The sequence below is a fragment of the Uloborus diversus genome, chromosome 1, assembly GCF_026930045.1.
Source record: "Uloborus diversus isolate 005 chromosome 1, Udiv.v.3.1, whole genome shotgun sequence".
Classification (NCBI taxonomy): domain Eukaryota; kingdom Metazoa; phylum Arthropoda; class Arachnida; order Araneae; family Uloboridae; genus Uloborus; species Uloborus diversus.
In genome coordinates this window covers 85,893,092-85,911,977 of record NC_072731.1, presented here as the reverse complement: position 1 = coordinate 85,911,977, position 18,886 = coordinate 85,893,092, and the positions used below count along the sequence as shown (strand labels likewise).

The window sequence follows — 18,886 nt, the reverse complement described above, 5'->3', positions numbered from 1 at the left end:
AAAAGTATAAACGGTGCTTCACTGCATATTGCAAGTTCATATGTCAAATTTGGAAACAACTCATTAAAGAGAAATTAACAAATTATTTAAAACTCAAATTTGTGTGCAAACACGAAATTGAGGGGACCAAAATATTTTTTCGTGTTAAAAGATTTCTTATAAAAAAACAATACTTACAAATATTTTCAATGCCATCAAATTTTATTTCGAATTCCATTCAAATAATTTGTAGGTGACATCCATTGGAATAAAATGCAAGTAAAAAATTATTGTGCTTTAGGGAACATGTCAGTTATATTTTTTTGAATTGTTTTTTCAGCGCCATATTCTCCACAAATTGCTTGAGATCATCCATTGCTTTAGTCATTTCTCCATTTGAATGCACATCTAAATAACTGCGCATACTTTTTATTATTTTCTGCATTTCTGAAGAAGAAGAAACAGGAATTGCATTGTTGGCTCTGTCAGATTCGTCGTCGGAACCTACATTAGAGGAATCATTTGGACTATGCACAATTTCTAAAATTTCTCTGTCTGTCAAAACAGGTGCTGTACACACATCATTATCCATTGCATCATATTCATTTAATGATAGTGCAGGACAACCAAGTAATGTTGAGGCTTTCCCAAAAAGTCATTACATGTTCGCTCAGTCTCCATCTCGGTTGTTTCTTGAGATACAGAAGAAAGTGCATGGTGAAAACAATTTTATTTTGTCGTTGAGTTCACTAAATTCCATGCTGAGCGCAACATATGCAATGCATCCAATAAATTAATGGAAAATTCTTCCTTTGCTTCCATTGCGACTAAATATTTTCGAAGCAGTTGCTTTTGATAATTAAATTTTAGGTTCTGTATGATACCTTGATCACATGGTTAGCACTTGTGGTGTTTGGTGGCAAAAATATGAGCTTAATAGCTTTTAATTTGGTATTATCAGAGTGTGCTGGACAGTTATCGATGATAAGTGGCACTTTACGCTTTTCTCGTAAAAATCGTTTATCCAACTTGATAATCCAGTCATTGAATAAGGTGGCCACCATCCACACTTTATTATTAGCCATGTATTCAACTGGCAAAGTCCTTACATTCTTAAAACACCAGGGTTTTAAACTCTTCCCTATCAAATAATGGTAATTTTTTAGAACCATTTGAATTACAGCCAACCAATACCATGATTCTATCTTTACAAATTTTTCCTCCAGAACATGACTGCCCTTTAAATACTAAAGTTTTGTTGGGTAAGCATCTATAAAATAACCCAGTTTCGTCGGCGTTGAACACATCTTTCGGGTCGTATTCTTGAATTATGGAGGGTAATGTGGATTGCAACCATTCGTCGGTCATAGTGGGTAAAACATTTTTAGCTTCCCCACAAATGTTTTTCAGAACAATGCCGTTCCTTTTCTTAAAACGTTCCAACCAGCCTGGATTTGCCGAGAATTTGATTTGCATTCCTTTTGACATTTCATCAGCTTTTTCCAACAACAAAGGACCTGATATCGGAGCATTCTGTGACCTAGCTTGCTTGAACCAAATCAGCAAAGCTTTTTCCAGATCTTCAAGTATGGCAGTCCTCATTCGTTTTCTCCCTGGCTCAAACATACTGCGCGCAAACACTGACAAATTTGATCCCTGTTTTTTATTATTGTTGATAGAGTAGCATTGGTTATGCCAAACTCTTTGCAAATTTCTGTTTTATTCCTACGTTTCTCATCCACTGCATTAATAAAGTCCAACTTCATTTTTAAAGAAATAGCCCTTTACTTCTGTTTCTCAGCCATTGTGCCCGCAAAACACCAAAACAGAGTTCAAACAAGAACCCCTGAGTTTAGATCTTTGCCAAAATTAATGTGAAATTCAACAGTTTCAACAACCAACCTTAACAAAGAAAATAACAGTGTTAAATGCATGTTAAAATGCTTGGGAATTTCTTATCCCCCAACTTTTGACATTTCTTTCTCTGTAGAAGATAAGGATTCTATTCATTAGAGAGGGGGAGTGGAAGATTCCTGTTGAATGGGGACAAATGCATGGACAAAAAAAGGGCTGCGATTGAAGTGGAACCAGTTCCCGTAAGTTCCACAAAACTGTTCCATGAAAAAACCCTTTGACTTGTAGCACATTGGTCACTGAAGATCGGAAAAAAAAAAAAAATCGTGTTAAGCGGATTTTGTTTCGTGTTAAAAGAAAAATAATGTATTAAATTACTATGTACACTATCCAAACCGTGATATCATTTCGTGTTAACCAATTTTTTATGTTAAGCATTTTCGTGTTAAAAGTATTTCACTGTATTCACAAAGCACAAGAGTCATTTAGTAAGAATGTGGTGTTTTTATTGCACCTGATGAGATAGAGTATAACGATGGCTATGAGTACCAATCTGCTCAAATTGTTTGAAATCGCTGGCTTGAGCCTTCGCCTGAATAATACTACTTTCCATTCTCGTAGAAGTCAATTGAGAGTAAAGATGGCAATAGTTGGAAAAAAAAAATGTTTTTCTTTTCTCTCTTTTTCTGTGAAAGAGTTTATTTCCACTTGGAAAAAATAGAAAATTTTGAAATTTATAGCACAAAATTATGTATTCAAATATTTATAATACAGTGCCGGCAAAAAAAAAAAAAAATCTTAGCATTTAGTTGGTAATTAAAAACTTAACATGCCAACTTCTTGTCATGCTCCCTAGTTATTTGGTCGAATACCGAATATTCATCCGGATTGTGGCCAAATATTTGGTATTCGGTCAATTCACAAGATAGCATACCAAGTAAAATCACGAAAAGAAAAAGTTATGTAAAATTTTTAATTGCGAACCAAATGTAAAGATTTTTTTTTGCCAGCACTGTACAAACTATAGAATTTATTTTTATATTTTTGTGAAAGTATCTTTTATACCCACAGAGATATAAGCATTTCTTTAAAAAATGCAAATTTTATTTTAAGGTTTTCAGCTCATAGCACACAGAGTTTTCCATCAACTGTTACTAAACTCAGAATATTTGACAGCATACAACAGAAACATAATAATAAAATTTGAAATTAAAATGTTGAAAATTTGTTGAAATATGAATGTTTAAAGTGATCGAGTTTTCACTGTGCACGTTGGAAAGATATCAATTTATAACCTTCATAATCAAAAGCCCAGACAGATTCTACACCTTGTGATAAAATTCCAGCTCGATATCTTAAACATTAAAAAAGTTATCAGTGATCTAATGAGCCAAATTTCAATAATTCTTTGATAGGCGACGACTCGTGAGGGGTCGTTCACAAACTGGTAACACTTGCCTGACGTCATTCAGCGTGATTAGCGATAAAAAGATTGTTTGCGAACTTTCAATCACATATCCATGAAAACAATAGGGGAACTTTTTTCATTAATTTCTCAACATACAGTATAACCCCGATTAAATAATTGTCAAGGGACTGAAAAAAGTTATCGTTAAATCAAAGATAATGTTAAATCAAAGAGCATAGATATTCAATAAAGTCAAATCCAGACCAGTGAAATGTATTAAATAATTAAGTTGAGGAAATCGTTAAATTGGGTATTTTTAAATCCAAGTTATACTGCAATTTGAAGATAATCAATGTGTAATATTGATATTAACAAAAATCGGGCAATGCACAATGTACATATCTATAGCAAATGTATCTGCAAAGTAGCAAATGTACCTGCGCGTAGCTTGTGTGTGTGTTTCTATATTGTCTAGCTATAATAAACTGAACATTAATTTTAAATCTGTAACAAAGATAGCAACTTTGCAATTTTGTTTTTAATTTCTGTTTAAAAACTATGGGATAAAATCTTAATTAATCTGTGATAAAGAAAAAATCTTTACCTTGTAAAACATGAGGCAAGGAATTAGAAAATTTAGCTAAGAATTCTTCATTTAGATCATGAGCATTTTTATTGCTATATATTTTATCCATTTCTTGTTTAAGGACGGTTTGCACAGGTGCAGGGATTTCTTTGCTACTTGATACTGCAAGGAAAGGAATGAATATATTAAAATTTAAACTATCAATACACATTATCAAAACAATTAAATAAGTTCATTTATATTACTCACATAGATAGAAGGCAAGGATGAAAAAAAATCAATCTCTTAATTCTCAGATGGAATGATGTAAGAATTGAAAAAAAAAAAAAAAAAAACCCCGGGAGTGGTACTCAGTGTCGGATCTAGGGGGAGTGAACTGGGGCCGTTGACCATGGGGACAATTTTAGAACACATCAAATTTGCCTTATTTCTGCAATTTTTTTTTGCACTGAAACTTGATATAAAGCTTGAAGAAAGATGTCCGAGGAAGATGTCGAAGGTTTTTAATAAAATCAAAAATCCAATACATCTCACTTATTAGTGGAATTGATGGTTATATATAAATATAATATAATATATTATATATATATATATATATATATATATATGTATATATATATATATATATATATATATATATATATATATATATATATATATATATATATATATATATATATATATATATATATATATATATACTTTTATGTATTTTTAGTTCAACCATTATATTAATACCATACATCAAACATTTCTTAGTTCATTATACACTATTTAGTTAAATATATTCCAGACTGTAGTTAATAATTTATGATATACATTTAAGGGTTTCATTTTATTCCTTCCAATGCCTTCTTTTATTTCTGTATGCAACATTAAGTGAAAAAATAACATTCAGCAACTGCAGTAAAACTGAACTTTTTAGAACTTTAATCAGAGTCGTGTTAACAAATTTTATTTTTCACATTCAAAAACAACAAAACCTTTAGATTAGAATTTCATCTGGAATAAAAATACTTTTGCATTGGTGATCATTCGATATTTTTTACAAATTTTTAAGCCCAATCTGATGATTTTTGAAAGAATTCATACACCAAGAAATGTTTTTCAAGGTTTTCAAGCACTTGAAAATAAACTTTCATTTTTCAAGCACTTTTCAAGGTTTTTCAAGAGCATGCAAATGCTGTACATGATTATTGGTGAATTCTCAATTTTCTGAAGATTTCGACTATCCAAAGTAGGTTTGGTCCCAATTACTTCGTATAATCAAGGTTCTACTGCATATACAAGGGAAAAAGAAAAGGGGGGGGGATGGGACAGAATGAGCAGAAAGATAACTAAACAAGAAGAAAATGTTGAGCCAGAGGTGGTTCTCACTTTCTACTCTGAAGCAGCTCTAGGAATGTGGCACAGTGAAAACCGTGCTCCAGGTATTTAAGAGCAGCATATTATTGCTTCTCACTTTGAAAATAACATTAATTAAATGGAAATTTGCTTCAAAAAGCTTTAATGCTCAAAACAAATTTTAAAAAGTAATAATATGGTTTTTATGAAAAGTCGATGATCCTTGTGAGCTACACTACAACATATAAAGAGTTAAGCAATGAAAAATATGTGCTATCTACACGTCTTCTTTTTCTGCTTGACAGAAATACACATAAAGGTAAGCTTAATTAGAAAAAAAAAAACCTTTTTGTTTTATAACTGAGAACTTTTTTGGTCAAACACTAGAAATAAGTCAAGTGGTCGTTGAAAAAAAAAAAGACATCTGAATCAAATATATGGAAAGGCCAAACTTAAAAACACAATATCTCAGCTGGAGCTCAACCACAACCATCGAAACTAGGATAGCCTTCGCAGCCCCTCAAGGCTTCGGCGTGAGTCATCAGCAGAAGATTCAAACCCCGCTATCCCACAGGGGAGAAAGAGAAGAGAAGATTTAAACTCAGTGAGTGCAACGGTTGTTTGACAACAAATGTGTTATTATTGTGATCGCTGTTGATATCTTCAGATTTATCGCAAAAACAATTGCCAAGACATATATTTTTTCCAGTTTGCCTTTACTTATTTGGGATGTGAAAGTGTTTTTTAAAAAGTTATAAATTATGCCTACACCGTGTTGTTAGTGGGACGCAAAGGAAATTATCGTAACGGTCCAGAGTTAGTGTCTATTCCTTCCCTATGGATTTAGATCTGAAAAAGAAGTGGTTGGCAGCTATTAAAAGGAAAGATTTTGAGCCTACAAAATGTAGCAAGGTAAGATATATTTCATTTCTTGATCCTTTTAAATAGGACATGGAAATATATGACACACACGACATGCACATACTTAAACGAAAAGAGTGTAATGCAACTTTTTTAATATCTCCTGGAAATTTTCCAGCTTTCATTTACTACCAAATTTTGCTTATTTTGTATTGTATTTTATGTGACAAATTCTTTATTACTCTTTATAGTTTTGCACACAAATGTTCGTTCACTAAAAACTACTCAGCGTTGTGAAAGAGCTTGTATTTAATTTGTTGACACTATTGTTGATACCTTGACAGCAAAAAAAAAAGTTAAAGTGAATGATTATAGATATATAGTAATAATAATAAATATTTAAACAAAAACAGATTTTTAAACTAAAATAATTTTTCTTTTACAACGGATCTAAAATAGATTTTTACAATGCATTAAATATTCTAATTTTAAATGAAGTGTTTTTTTTTTGCTTGATTTTTTTTCTTACATCCTTTGGTCAAATTATTTAAAGTTTTAACGAAAGTAGCCACAATTTTTTGTGTTGACATGTGAAATACGTTAAAATATCATTATTATCTATCTCATTACTATCCAGAGTAATAGTTATAGCTTGTGGATGGTTAAGATAGACTGATATAATATCCTATTAGTGCATTATTTCTAATATTTTAGATTCCTCTTTCTTCTTAAGTTAAATTTTTAAACTATGGATGTCTTATTTACTTAGTTTAATCAAAACTTTATCTCACTAGAAAAATTAGTTAATTAATGTTTTAAAAATTTTCAATACTTTAAGTACCTCAAAAATGACCAAACGTTCAAAAAAAAAAAAAAAAAAAAAAATGCTTATTTCGAAACTAAACACTAGTCCAAACACGAGGGAAAAGTTTCATTGCTTTATTTCACATATTTAAAAAAGATTGAATGGTTTTAGGGTCATGCTCGCTATATGTTTTTATGCAAAAAGAAAACTTTAAATTGATTTTTCTCGATGATCTTTTTTTTGTTTTTTCGTGTCATAAGAATCCCTAAGGATTTTTTTCTATTAAAGATACAGCTTTAAAGTAATACTTTTTGCAATTAAGATAATATACTTACAAAACTGTGCATTGGATAAGCATTTTATAAATTACTCAAATGTTTAGAGCATGTTATACTTTAAAAACCAATTTTTTTTTGAAAAAAAAATACGGTTTTTTCCGTAATTGATCACAGAAAATTTTCTAGTAAACACAAAAGCAAATGAATGCACAGATTTTTAGAGATGATGATTGTGATCGTTTAGCAAAAAGATTTTTTTATATTAGTTTAAAAAACAAAAAAGCCTTAAAGATTTTAAAAAATTGAAATTTTTCTAAATGTTTTGAATTTTTAAAAAAAGTAAGCAATATTTGAAATTTTTATAAAAAAATAATTGATTATAAAGAAAGTAAGCATGTTATGGTTTCAACAAAAAATAGAATTTACTTAAATTGAAAAAAATTGCTTGAAAGGTACTGTGACCCTTTAATTAATGTTTTTAGTATATTTATTTTGATTTTAGATAGTCAATTTAATGAAGTATTGATTAATCAATTGATATATGAATTAAAATCAAGGAAATCTGAAAAAAAAAAAAAAAAAGCAATTCACAAAACTGGTCAAATTTTCCAATTTAACTCTAAATATCTCTAAAGTAAATGAAGATGCTTTGTGAACTTTTAGTGTAACAAAAAGCCATACGTTATCTTTCTAAAAACTGCCTAACTGCACCACTTGGGAAAATTTGAAGTTTGAAAAATAGGGGTTCAAACTAACACTTTGCCAGAGAACTGCCTAATTATAGAGAAAATAGTTACTTCATAACATTACAAATGCTCAGAAGCACCCACACACATACATATGTGTATACATGCATATTGTTATGCATGTATAAATAGATATTTATACATGCATATTTTTTGTGCATGTATAAATAGATATTTTATTAGGTAAACAATCTATAAAATATATTAATGTTTCGTTTACAGAGTTTAGAGGCAAGGAATCCATATTGCTTACAAAAAAATCAGTATAATTTTGCATATTCATTTAGATGAAAAGCAGTTTTTTTTCTAAAAGTATTAATATCTGAATATATTTAATAAATCTAGCAAATTCGTTTGATTAATGTGTAGAAATGCTCAAACGTATTTGCTTCAAAAATCAAAATGCTTTGTTGTCAAGTGATAAATAATTGATGTTTGTGTTTTTTTATATGCTGATACCATATGTATAAATTTTACGATGTAAATTTTAGCGACAGATAAATGTTAACCCCTCAGCACCATATTCTATTATTTTCATTAAAAAAAAGTGTCCCATGGTTACAAGAAGAAGTCTCATTTTGTACTGTCTTAAAATGCAATTTCTAAAATATATAAAGTAATTCGACTTTGATTTTAGTTAAGTATTACAAGTTTGCTTCAATGTGTTTTTATTTTGCTAAAATGAAATATAATTAAATATCAATGTAATATTTTTGATTCATAACGTTAGCATTATTTTAAATTGCTTGCACAAATTTCAAGTAAGAAACTAGTAGTTTATAGGCTTTTTTCCTGTAAATTAGTAATTCAAAATGTGCTAATTTAATGGAAAACTTATAATAATAATTAAAAAAAAAAAAACAGAAAATAAAAGAAATACGACAGGTGTTGTTACATAGTGGAAACTAACAAAAGCCTCCGTGAGAATTTTAAAGCACGTCATTATTTATCTTAAATATGACGACTCGTGAAGTTTTCTATGATGGAACTGTATCAGTGCGAGTGGGGAGGCGAAAAGGACGAAAGAAGTGGATCTTCTGCTGGTGACTCATTTCTCCTTGCGCAGGCCATCCTAGTTTCGATGGTTACGGTTCAACTGCAGATTACACTTATGTGCCAAGCACTGCAGTACACAGGGTGAGGCAAAAAAAAAAAAAAAACTTGGACAAAGATTGCATTATCAAATGGAAGTAAAGTAACTAAATTTTAATGAGTGTCTTATTTATTTTTGTCTCTCACTTTATTAGAAAATAATTTACAATATATCTCCTACTTTATGTATTGTTTTTCATTTTTTTAAAAATAATTTTAAGCAAAAGACGTTATTTTAAAGTTGTTTAACCAAGTAGAATGACAGTTCGTTTGCTTGTTTGCCTCGGTAAACAGGATTTGATGCAGTATGCTGCTTCAAGTGGTTTGGAAATGATAGTCGATATCCGGAAAGTGCACAAAAACGAACAGTGAACATTTCAGTTAATCGGCAGGTCATCCAAAAGCGAGTTCAATGAAATTCTTGGGTTTCCACGAGAGAAGTTGTTGGTAAGATGGGAATTTGTGACTGATAAGTGCGACTTAGGGTAAAAACAGCTCAAACCAAAGTTTTAAGAGTTCCAAAAGTTCAGGTATTCGTATGACTCCATAGATGCCAGAAACGTTTGAGACGGGCCGTAAGTCCACGCTGGAAGAGATACCTTTCACTGATTTACCATTCAACCAGTTCATAACCTCCAGAACAGAAGGATTTGGTCTGTAAACACTCCAAGCACCTTAGAAAATGTTAAACATCGCCAAAATCAGAAGTCAGGATTTGTCTGTGATGGAATCAGCAGAAGCAACAAAAAAATCTGTGGTGTTTTGTGGATGAGGGCCATAAAATGAATCAAAAAGGGTACTAGAAGGACATTTTAAAAGCTTTTGTGCTTCTGTGGAACTAAGAGCACTTCAGCACAGCAATGTAGACGAGACATTTCAATTTGACTTCACACCAGTTCACACGGCTAAAAAGACAAGAGTGGTGCAAAGGCGCAGTGTTTTTGACATGACATCACCTTTAGAGTGAACGCTCTACTCGCTAGACCTCAATCCGAATTATTACACTGTAAAGACATACTTTAGAGTCAAAGATCTACCCTAAATTACACATAAACTTGCCAATTGTTTTTATAGGGAATAGGATTGATTAAATGACTTACGATCCTTGAATGAAAATTATAATAATCCGTTGCACCTCTGTATTACTTCAAAAGGGGGCCAGTTTGAAACCAATTGATTCATTGATTGCTAAAGGTCTTATCATATTATTATTTTTTGTGTTTTGTCTATTTATTTTTAATAAAGTTACATGGAAAAATTGCTTGTCTATTTTTTTTTTTTTTTTTTTTTGCCACACCTCTGTATGAGAAATTTCTATTCACTCCATTTCAATTAAAACTTCCTGAAAAGTTGAAAAAATTATTTTTGAAATTTTCCAGAGGGAAAATAAACTTTTTCGGTAATTTTTTTTTTCCCGTTTGTTTTCATTTCTGATTACAAATAAATAGAGTTCTTCTGTAATGATATATAATATATAATGAACATTTTTTAATTTACATTTCATAATGTTTCAGACAAATGAACAAAACATGCTTACCAATATTATAAAAACGAACTATATTTGAATGTAGTTTGGGATGTAAAGGTTCAATCAACCAAGCTCTTTTAATAGACTGAAGCATTAATAATAATCTATTTTTTCTAATATAAATTTCAAAAGCCAACAAATGGGTTTCTATCCTTTTAGATGCTAATGACTGCAGAGGCCTCAAAAAACGAATTGCTTGACTTAGGGGATCTTCTACCTGGAAAAAAAAATACATAAGATATTTCTGAGAACTCAACGATGCATTACATATGAATATCAAGAATTTCCTTCACTTTTGAGTCATTCCAAGGGATCCCCGCTCGACCATGTCCGATTTCGATGAAATTGTATAGAGGCGTAGAGATGCCTTTAAAACTAACCTATGCAAATTTTCAACTAGATTAGACTTGGATTCAATTAAATCCAAGTCCTGAGGATCTAGGATCTCTGAAAAATGTGATCCAAGATGGCGGATGAGCTTTTTGTGCCAAATTGCCAAGTTTTCAGAAAATTTTGTCACAGGGTTATTCTATGTCAAGTGATCCAAAATTTGGGAAAAATTTTTCCCTCACCGTTTTGTATTTCTTTGAAATTTGGCTCATTGATTGTACCCTTTGAGGTAATCAAAAGTCCAAATCTTTATATTTTTATCTCTATTATTTTTTTATTTATGACACTTTGATTTTTCGAAAAACCCTCTTTTTTACATGGATGCTTGAACATAAAATGGACGATAACTCAGCACCAAATATAGATAGAAAGATTTGGTAAAAAGCACTTCAAAGTACATTAGTTGCTGTTTAATAGAATATGCAATATGACTAATTTCAAAAAAAATTTAATTTAAAAAAATGAAATTTAAATTTTAAATTTCTCAAAAAAGGGATAATGAATTTAAAAAAAAAAATTCTCAGAAATTTATGTGTATTTTATGTTTATTTGTGCAAAGTTTCAAGTTGGGATCTCAAAGGGATCATATTTTTATGAATTTTTAAATAAAATTTGGCTTATGAAATAATGACACTTTTCAGATTCTAACTAGTTAAATATGAGGTTCTGTTACTGGGGGTAGTCTAGTAAGTAGTAATTGATCAGGACTATGCTTGAAATGAGCTGACATGAATCTGTAGAATCTTTTTTTTTTTTTTTCAAAACTGTATTCCAAAAAAAAAAAAAAAAAAAGAAAGCTGGCAGAAAGAGTTATAATCATAATAAACTGGGATGCACGATGTTAAACATCAGTAGTGACTAAGGCTTATAAATGGGGGGTGGGGGTCATAAAAACTTTAACAGACAAAAAGAACCACTCATTTTCAGCTTTTTTTTCTTTCGGAACGTGGGACGGTAGGGGGGGGGGGGGCAATTTGGAAGAGAAGAATGAGAAAGAACACATTTTTTCCTATAAATATACTTTTCTTTTCAATGGTGTTCTTTCAGATAAATGTAAAAAAATGAGCCTGAAATACTATTTGTCGTTAGCGAGAAAATCTCATTCTACAATAAATAAAGACTGGTGAATGCCGTGACAATCGACTTATAGGGATTTTGCAACTGATATAAGTCACAAATAGTTTTTTATTAATCATTTAAAAACATACTTTGCAAATGAAATATGATAGAAAAAAAAATATCTTATTGTGTCTGGTGTGTAAGTCTGCTTCCTGAACAAAATACTTTTCTGATTATAACATATTTAATTTGCAAACGAACTTTTTAAATGATTAATAAAAAACTATTTCTGACTTATAACAGTTGCAAAATCCCTACAAGTCGTTTGTTACGGCATTCACTATTCCTTAATTATTGTAGGACAAGATTTTCTCGCTAACGACAAATAGTATTCCAGGCTCATTTTTTCACGCTTATCTGAAAGAACACCATCAATAAGAAAAATTATTTTTATACGAAAAAATATGTTCTTTCTCATGATACCAACGGAAAAAAGATGCAATGTGACAAACTTGAGATACAGGGAATGAAAAAACAGGCTATTTTTCTTGTGAACTATTTTGATAGCCACTTTGAATGCCAATATCTTTTAGAAAATAAATATTTTCGCTCTGCAAGTCTAACCTATTAAAAACATGCATATTGACAATATAATTACAAAGTTCGAGCGTTTGAATTATTTTTGTTCAGAATTTATCACATTCTAAAATCCAGGAAAAAGTTTCTCTGCTGCGTTTTGTCAAGACTTAGCATATGTGCTACACAAAAGTTAATGAACTGAAATTCACAAAAATGTTAGAACGAATTGACAACCAAAAGCACTTTAAGCTCCTAAAGTTTCAGACTTCCAGTGTTATATAAAATGTCCCGTAATCCGAGATTAAACATAGCAATTCGTTACGACAGACATAATTTCAAGTTTGTTTTTTTATCTTTATTCAAAAGAACACCATCGTAGAAAAAGCTTATTTTGAAAGAAAAAAATGTTCATTCTAATGGTATAAACAAAACAAAGATGCAAGGTGACAAACTTGAGCTATAGCACTTTGAAAATAGGCTATTTTTCACTTGAACAGTTTTGATAGCTACTTTGAATCACAATTATTTTTTGGAAAATATTTTTGCTCTGCAACTGTAACCCATTAAAAACAAGCATTTGTACAACGGAATAACGCAGCACAAGCTTTTGAATTATTTTTGTTCAATTTTTATGACAACCTAAAATCCAGGAAAAAAATTTTCCCCTTCGCGCTTTTTTACAGGTTCATGCACTTGCTACACAATATCTAACGAGCTCAAATTCACAAAAATACATGAATAAACTAACAGTCAAACAAACTTTAAGCGCCTAAAATTTCAGGCTTCTAGTGTGAGACAATTTTCTGTAAATTTAGCATTGACTTGGCAATTTGGCACAAAAAGCTAATCCGCCATCTTGGAACACAAATTTTTCAGAGATCCTGAAAATTTCGGAAGCTGAAAATTTGAATAGGTTAGTTTCAAAGGCATCTCTATGCCTTTATAAAATTTTAACCAAATTGGAGATGGTCGAGTGGGGACGATTTGAAAAATTAGGTCAGTTGACGTGGAATGACTCTTTTGTCAGTAAATCAATAATCAGAACCTCTAATCCAAGTGTCTGCAAATTTAAATGCCACTGGGATTAAATACATGTACCTCTCTCCTTTTGCTCTAGGCTATACAACATTAAAGCATTCTGTTATACATTTTTTAGCACACATTATTGAAGTGAGAGACAAAATGAAGGATGAAGACTTGAATTTCTTTTCATATTTCTTTTCTTTTATTTTTGATTTATTACTAACGTTCCAATTTGTAAAAAGTTGTTGTATTCCACCAGAGTCTTGCACTTCTAACTGTGACTAAACTCACCATTATAGAAAGATTTAAATTTCTGGGTCATGCCTTCTTTTTCCTTCCAGTTTCATTGTGTACTACACATTTTTGAGAAAATTGGTAACTTCCAAAAGTTCCACAGTTATACATGATTTGAGCTAGCTGCGATGGGAAAATCAAACAGTAATGCTTTAATGTTGCACAAATTTCCCTGAATAAAGAGCTGAGGGAGCCAGTTCACAAACGTGGTTGCATTCTTGGTGATTGGTGCCATTGAAAAATGCCTTTTCATACTTTAAGAGAAAAATATGTTTTTTCTTTTTGCGAATGAAAACAACTTTTAAAATTTGGTTTGTTTGTGAAACAAGAAATAACAAGACAGAAAAATTGTTATGTGATAGAGCAGAGATGTCAAACTGCAAAGAGCCCACGAGCCAGAATTTCGGTCACCATGGGTGCAAGTTTAGTTTGGTGATGTGTTCAAGATGAAAAATATTTTGAGCCCCCCCCCCCCTCCTTCCCACATGGGTGCTTAAGGAAAAATTTATGAGTGTAAATGTTGTAGATTTTGAGTATGGGAATTTTGGAATCTGTGTTTAATTTGAACTTTTCGCTTTTGACTTTTCTAACAATGTGGACCTAGTTTAAATAGTAACATTTAGGTGTTTTGACATCAAAGTTCCAAAAACCTGAAAACGACCAATAGCTGGGGGTCTGGGGGCTTTCCCCCATAAATGTTTTTAAATTAAAGTCCGAAAAAGGCAATGATAGACCATTTTGGTAAAGTTCAGGGAAAGGAGGTGTTCAAGGACTCTCTTACATCAGTTTTTTCAAACTGATAGTTCCAAAATCACAATATTGGGTGATCTTAGAAAAATAGTATAGACGGGGGGGGGGGGGGGGGGGGGCTGGCTCTCCCCGAAATGGAAGCTTTGAAATTAAAGCTTTCAAAACAAAATTGTACTCCATCTTTTATGACCATGGGTGCAAGTTTGGTGATGTGTACAAGACGGAAAATATTTTCATACCCCCCTTCCGCCCGCGGGCTTAAGGAAAAATTTATGTGCATGAATGCTGTAGATTTTAACAATGCCAGTTTGGGAAACTTATTTAAATTTTAAGCCTTTAAATTTTAATATTTAAGCGTTTTGACATCAAATTCCAAAAAACCTAAAATCTGGCAATAAGGAGGGGGGGGGGGGGTTGTGAGCTCTCCCTCAAGAAATTTTTTCAAATTGAAGTCCAAAAAACGTATGGAAGGCCATTTTGGTAAAGTTCAGGGAAAGGAGGGGTTCAGGAATCCTTACATCAATTATTTCAAACTGATTGTCCCAAAATCACATTATTGGGCAACCTTCAAAAATATTAGAGAAGGGGGGGGGGGCGCTCTGGGCTCTCCCCGAAATTGAAGCTTTAAAAACGAAATTGTAATCCATCTTTCAAAACGTTTATACACATTTTGAATGCACTATTGAAGGGATGGAATTCAGGAACCCTTGTTCGGCAATATTTTGAAATTGAAGTTCCAAAAACGCAATTTTAGATGATATTGGATAAGGTTAGGGGTAAAAGCATTCACAGCTCCTCACCATTAGTTTTTGCCGATCGTAAACATTTTTATTATAGCAAAAAAATCGCTTAGGACATGAGATTTTCTCTTTTGCAACATAAATCAGTTCTGATCGGAAAGTCTACCCAAGGTAGCGCCAACAAACCAGAAAAGAAGGAGAGGTGGGGGAAGGGTGTGGCCGACTAATGATAATGAACTGGCACCATTCCCCCACACAGTCTTCATTTGAAAAAGGATACTTTCATAAGATAGCAGGTGGTGAAATTAGCAATAAAAAATCGCTTCAGTGAAGTAGATATTTTTAAACAAGGTACCCTTTTCCAATATTCATTAATTAAAAATAGAAAAAGGGGAACTGAATCCTAACCCCAGGCAGGGTCCCTGAATCACATCCATCTTAAGGCACTCAAATACAGCCTAAAGCGGCGCTTTAAATACTTCAGCATAGAAAATATTTCGGAAGCGAAATCCTGAACCTCTTCCTCTAAGTTCACAACAAATGTCCTTAATTTGAGTTTTTAAGGCTTCAGTTTCTAATTTTTTTTCAATTAACAGCATCCCCTTTACCTATATACCGCTATGACTTATGACCGCCTAAAAGTTTTAATACTTTAATTTCGGAACATTTTTGACAGAAGCTTTCGACTCCCTCCGCACTTAAGTCATCCAAAGATCTCCCAAACACAGTTCTTAAAACATGAGTTGAAAACTGGGAAATTTATATGAAGCGATCGTATCCCTCCCTCCTTCCGCAGTTTTAAGTTCAATTCCCAGATATGCCTTTCTTCTTCTTTTTTGCTTAAATCATGAGGGGGGGGGGGGGGGGGACAGAGAAAAGTCTCATGATGTGGCAGTTTTGCAGCAGCAGGAGGTTGCATTTTAAGAGAAATCTTTTATAACACCATCGCTACTAGCCATTGTGATTCGGCTATGATAGAACAAAGCAAAATTACAAAAACAAAACAACTGACTTTAGTTGCTAATTTCTTTAAATCAAACTAATGTTAACAACAAGCGCCATATTTAGAACGATTAGTGATTTATCGCTTATGAAATCACCATAAAAGAGCGCCAACAGTTTCTTTTTTTGCAAAATTAGCAGATTTGTGTATATTTCTAATCTCCCTAAATATAATCTTCAAAAAAGTCAAAAAAAAATTTTGGGTTTATACAACGAAAGTATGTTTTATTTTGATTTCAAACTTGTTTTTTCCAAAAGTCTATTTTGGTAGATCATAATTTTGTGAAGTGTCCGTTTTGGCTGATCAAAATTTTGTACAGGGTCCGTTTTAGTTGATCCCATTTTTGCGAAGGGTGCGTCAACGGACCCGAATTTCCTCTGGTTAGAACTCTGATAACCGATCATTTTTCATTTTGATCAGGGTTGGCAAAAACCTAGTTTTTTTTTTAAAAAGCCCATGGACCCAGGGGATTTTTGGGTTTTTTTTAAATCAAAAAAAAAAAAAAAAAAAAAAAAAAAAAAAAAAAAAAAAAAAAAAAAAGGCTGGGTTTTTTTTAAATGTGGGTTTTTTGTCTTTTTTTAGGGAAAAATGTCTGGTACTTGTAGCATATTGTAGTATAAGTATATGGACAAAGCACAAAATTTGTCTTGGGGTAAAAAAAGCTGGAAAATTCAGCGTTTTCAAAGAAAAGTATAAAAGACGATAAAACCCAAAAATGGTGAAGTTTCAGATTTTTCAGTTTCTATGATTATCAACAGTTAAGGCAAAGTTGCTTCTTGGGTGATAAAATCTATTGTTCGTTTTTAATTACTATCTATATATATATTTTTTTTTTTGCATTTTACTTTATTGTATTTCATTTTGTTATGCGGAACTACTGTGGTACCTCAAGTAGTTTAAATCCCTTTTCACTGAATTCCAGCTTAATCAAGACATTTCTTTGAATTTTATGTTTCCTGTTTTTCAATTTCTGTGTACAGAGTAAGAAAAACTTTTTCATAAGATAAAGAAAATACTGTACATCCTATTCTGTTTTCTGTCCGACCGTTTGTTAAACCTGTTAATTTCTAAAAAATATATCTTGTTTATTCGAGATTTGTGGCGTGTTGGTTTTCAGAAAATAATTCACATGAAAGTCTTTTAGCTGGAGTCATTTCCTCTGTACAATCTACAAATATTGAGAAAATCAGACGTGACAGGATTTAGTCCAGATAATTTGAGTTAAAGAAAAAAGTTAAATATATTTATTTAAAAGACTTTGAAGGATTTTTTCAATGCCGTTAAGAGTTAAGCAATACTATTAAAATTCAAAATCCATTTTTTTACGTCCATTGTCTGTGGTGAAAAACAAATAAAAAAGAAGTTTAAATTGTGAAAGTGTTTAAATTAATTTTTTAAAAAACTTCTCAGAAAATTTAAAAAACCCCCAAAAGTGGGCTAATAATAGGTTTTTTTTTAAAGTGGGTTTTTTCAAAAAACCCCATTGGGTCCAATCCAGCCAACCCTGATTTTGACAAATTTAAATAACTGAATCATGTCCCCTCTGACTCCTTTGCTCCAGGCTATCAATTAAGAAAACAATAACATAATTAAAAGTTAGTGCAGCGTTAAAATGCACAACTTTGAAAGAAATATACAAACTTTTACTTTTTAGCACAAAGGTATTTACTTATTTCTAGTGGTGGCGATTCAGAGGTGGGAGGCGAGGCGGTTGTCAATCACCCCCCTTGCGAGGGTTAATTTATTTCTTTTGTTTTCCAATTTCAGAATCAAAACTAGGAATTTTTAAAAATGAGGAAATGTTAAAAATGTCAGAATAAAATTATTTGTTTTACTTTGTATATCTGTTTACGAAACATTATTTAGCATGAGCAATAACTTTTATTTAATATATTCATTGCTTAGATATTAGTAAATCACATGGGCGCCTATATTAGTCCAGTCAATGAGTGCTCAAAACAGGGGTGTAGCGTGCATGGAATATGCGATAATTTTTGACTTCAGAATATTATTAGGGGTAGTTAGTGAGTAAACATACTAAAAGTCCCCGACCCTGGGGGTGAGCTAAAGGTGGGAGGGAGAAAATTTTGGGTTTTTTCGAGAAAATGTCGGAAACGGTGGAAAAAATGCGTTTAAAATAAAAATTCAAGCTAAATAAAGTTACTATGAAACTGTTTCTACACATATTTGTCAAATTTCCAATGATTTTCTAGGTATATGTTATGAAAAATCTATGATTTTTGGAAAAACTCTCTCTTTTTGTCAAACATTTGCTCCTAGTGCTTCCCAGGATCAGTATTCATGCAAATTGTCAGTGACAAAGTTAAAGAGCTTTAAATTTCCTTCAATTTGATATGCTACTTAGTTATATTTTATTCAACCAATGAAAAGTGACAGAATTTCAAATACGCACATTCAATGGCCAAAAAATGGAGCACTTGCCATTCACAAATTTCAAAGTGACTCGAAAGGATCATGCACTTCCTCTTTCTACAATGAATTCGACAATCTAGATGGACAATAAAGAAGTGTTTGTGGGTTACTACAACTCAAATGATGTTTAAGGG

At 31.7% G+C, this 18,886-nt stretch overlaps 1 protein-coding gene across 1 annotated transcript in view; it reads right to left on the bottom strand.

Moving 5' to 3' along the window:
* Nucleotides 1-18,886, bottom strand: part of LOC129230920 (N-alpha-acetyltransferase 15, NatA auxiliary subunit-like) — a 275,701-nt gene that overhangs the window by 22,331 nt on the left and 234,484 nt on the right. The window contains exons 18-19 of the mRNA XM_054865206.1: nucleotides 10,491-10,698; nucleotides 3,846-3,989 (exon numbers count right to left, since the gene is read on the bottom strand). Of these exons, the coding sequence (XP_054721181.1) occupies nucleotides 3,846-3,989; nucleotides 10,491-10,698 (352 nt within the window). The remainder of the gene's footprint in view (nucleotides 1-3,845; nucleotides 3,990-10,490; nucleotides 10,699-18,886) is intronic.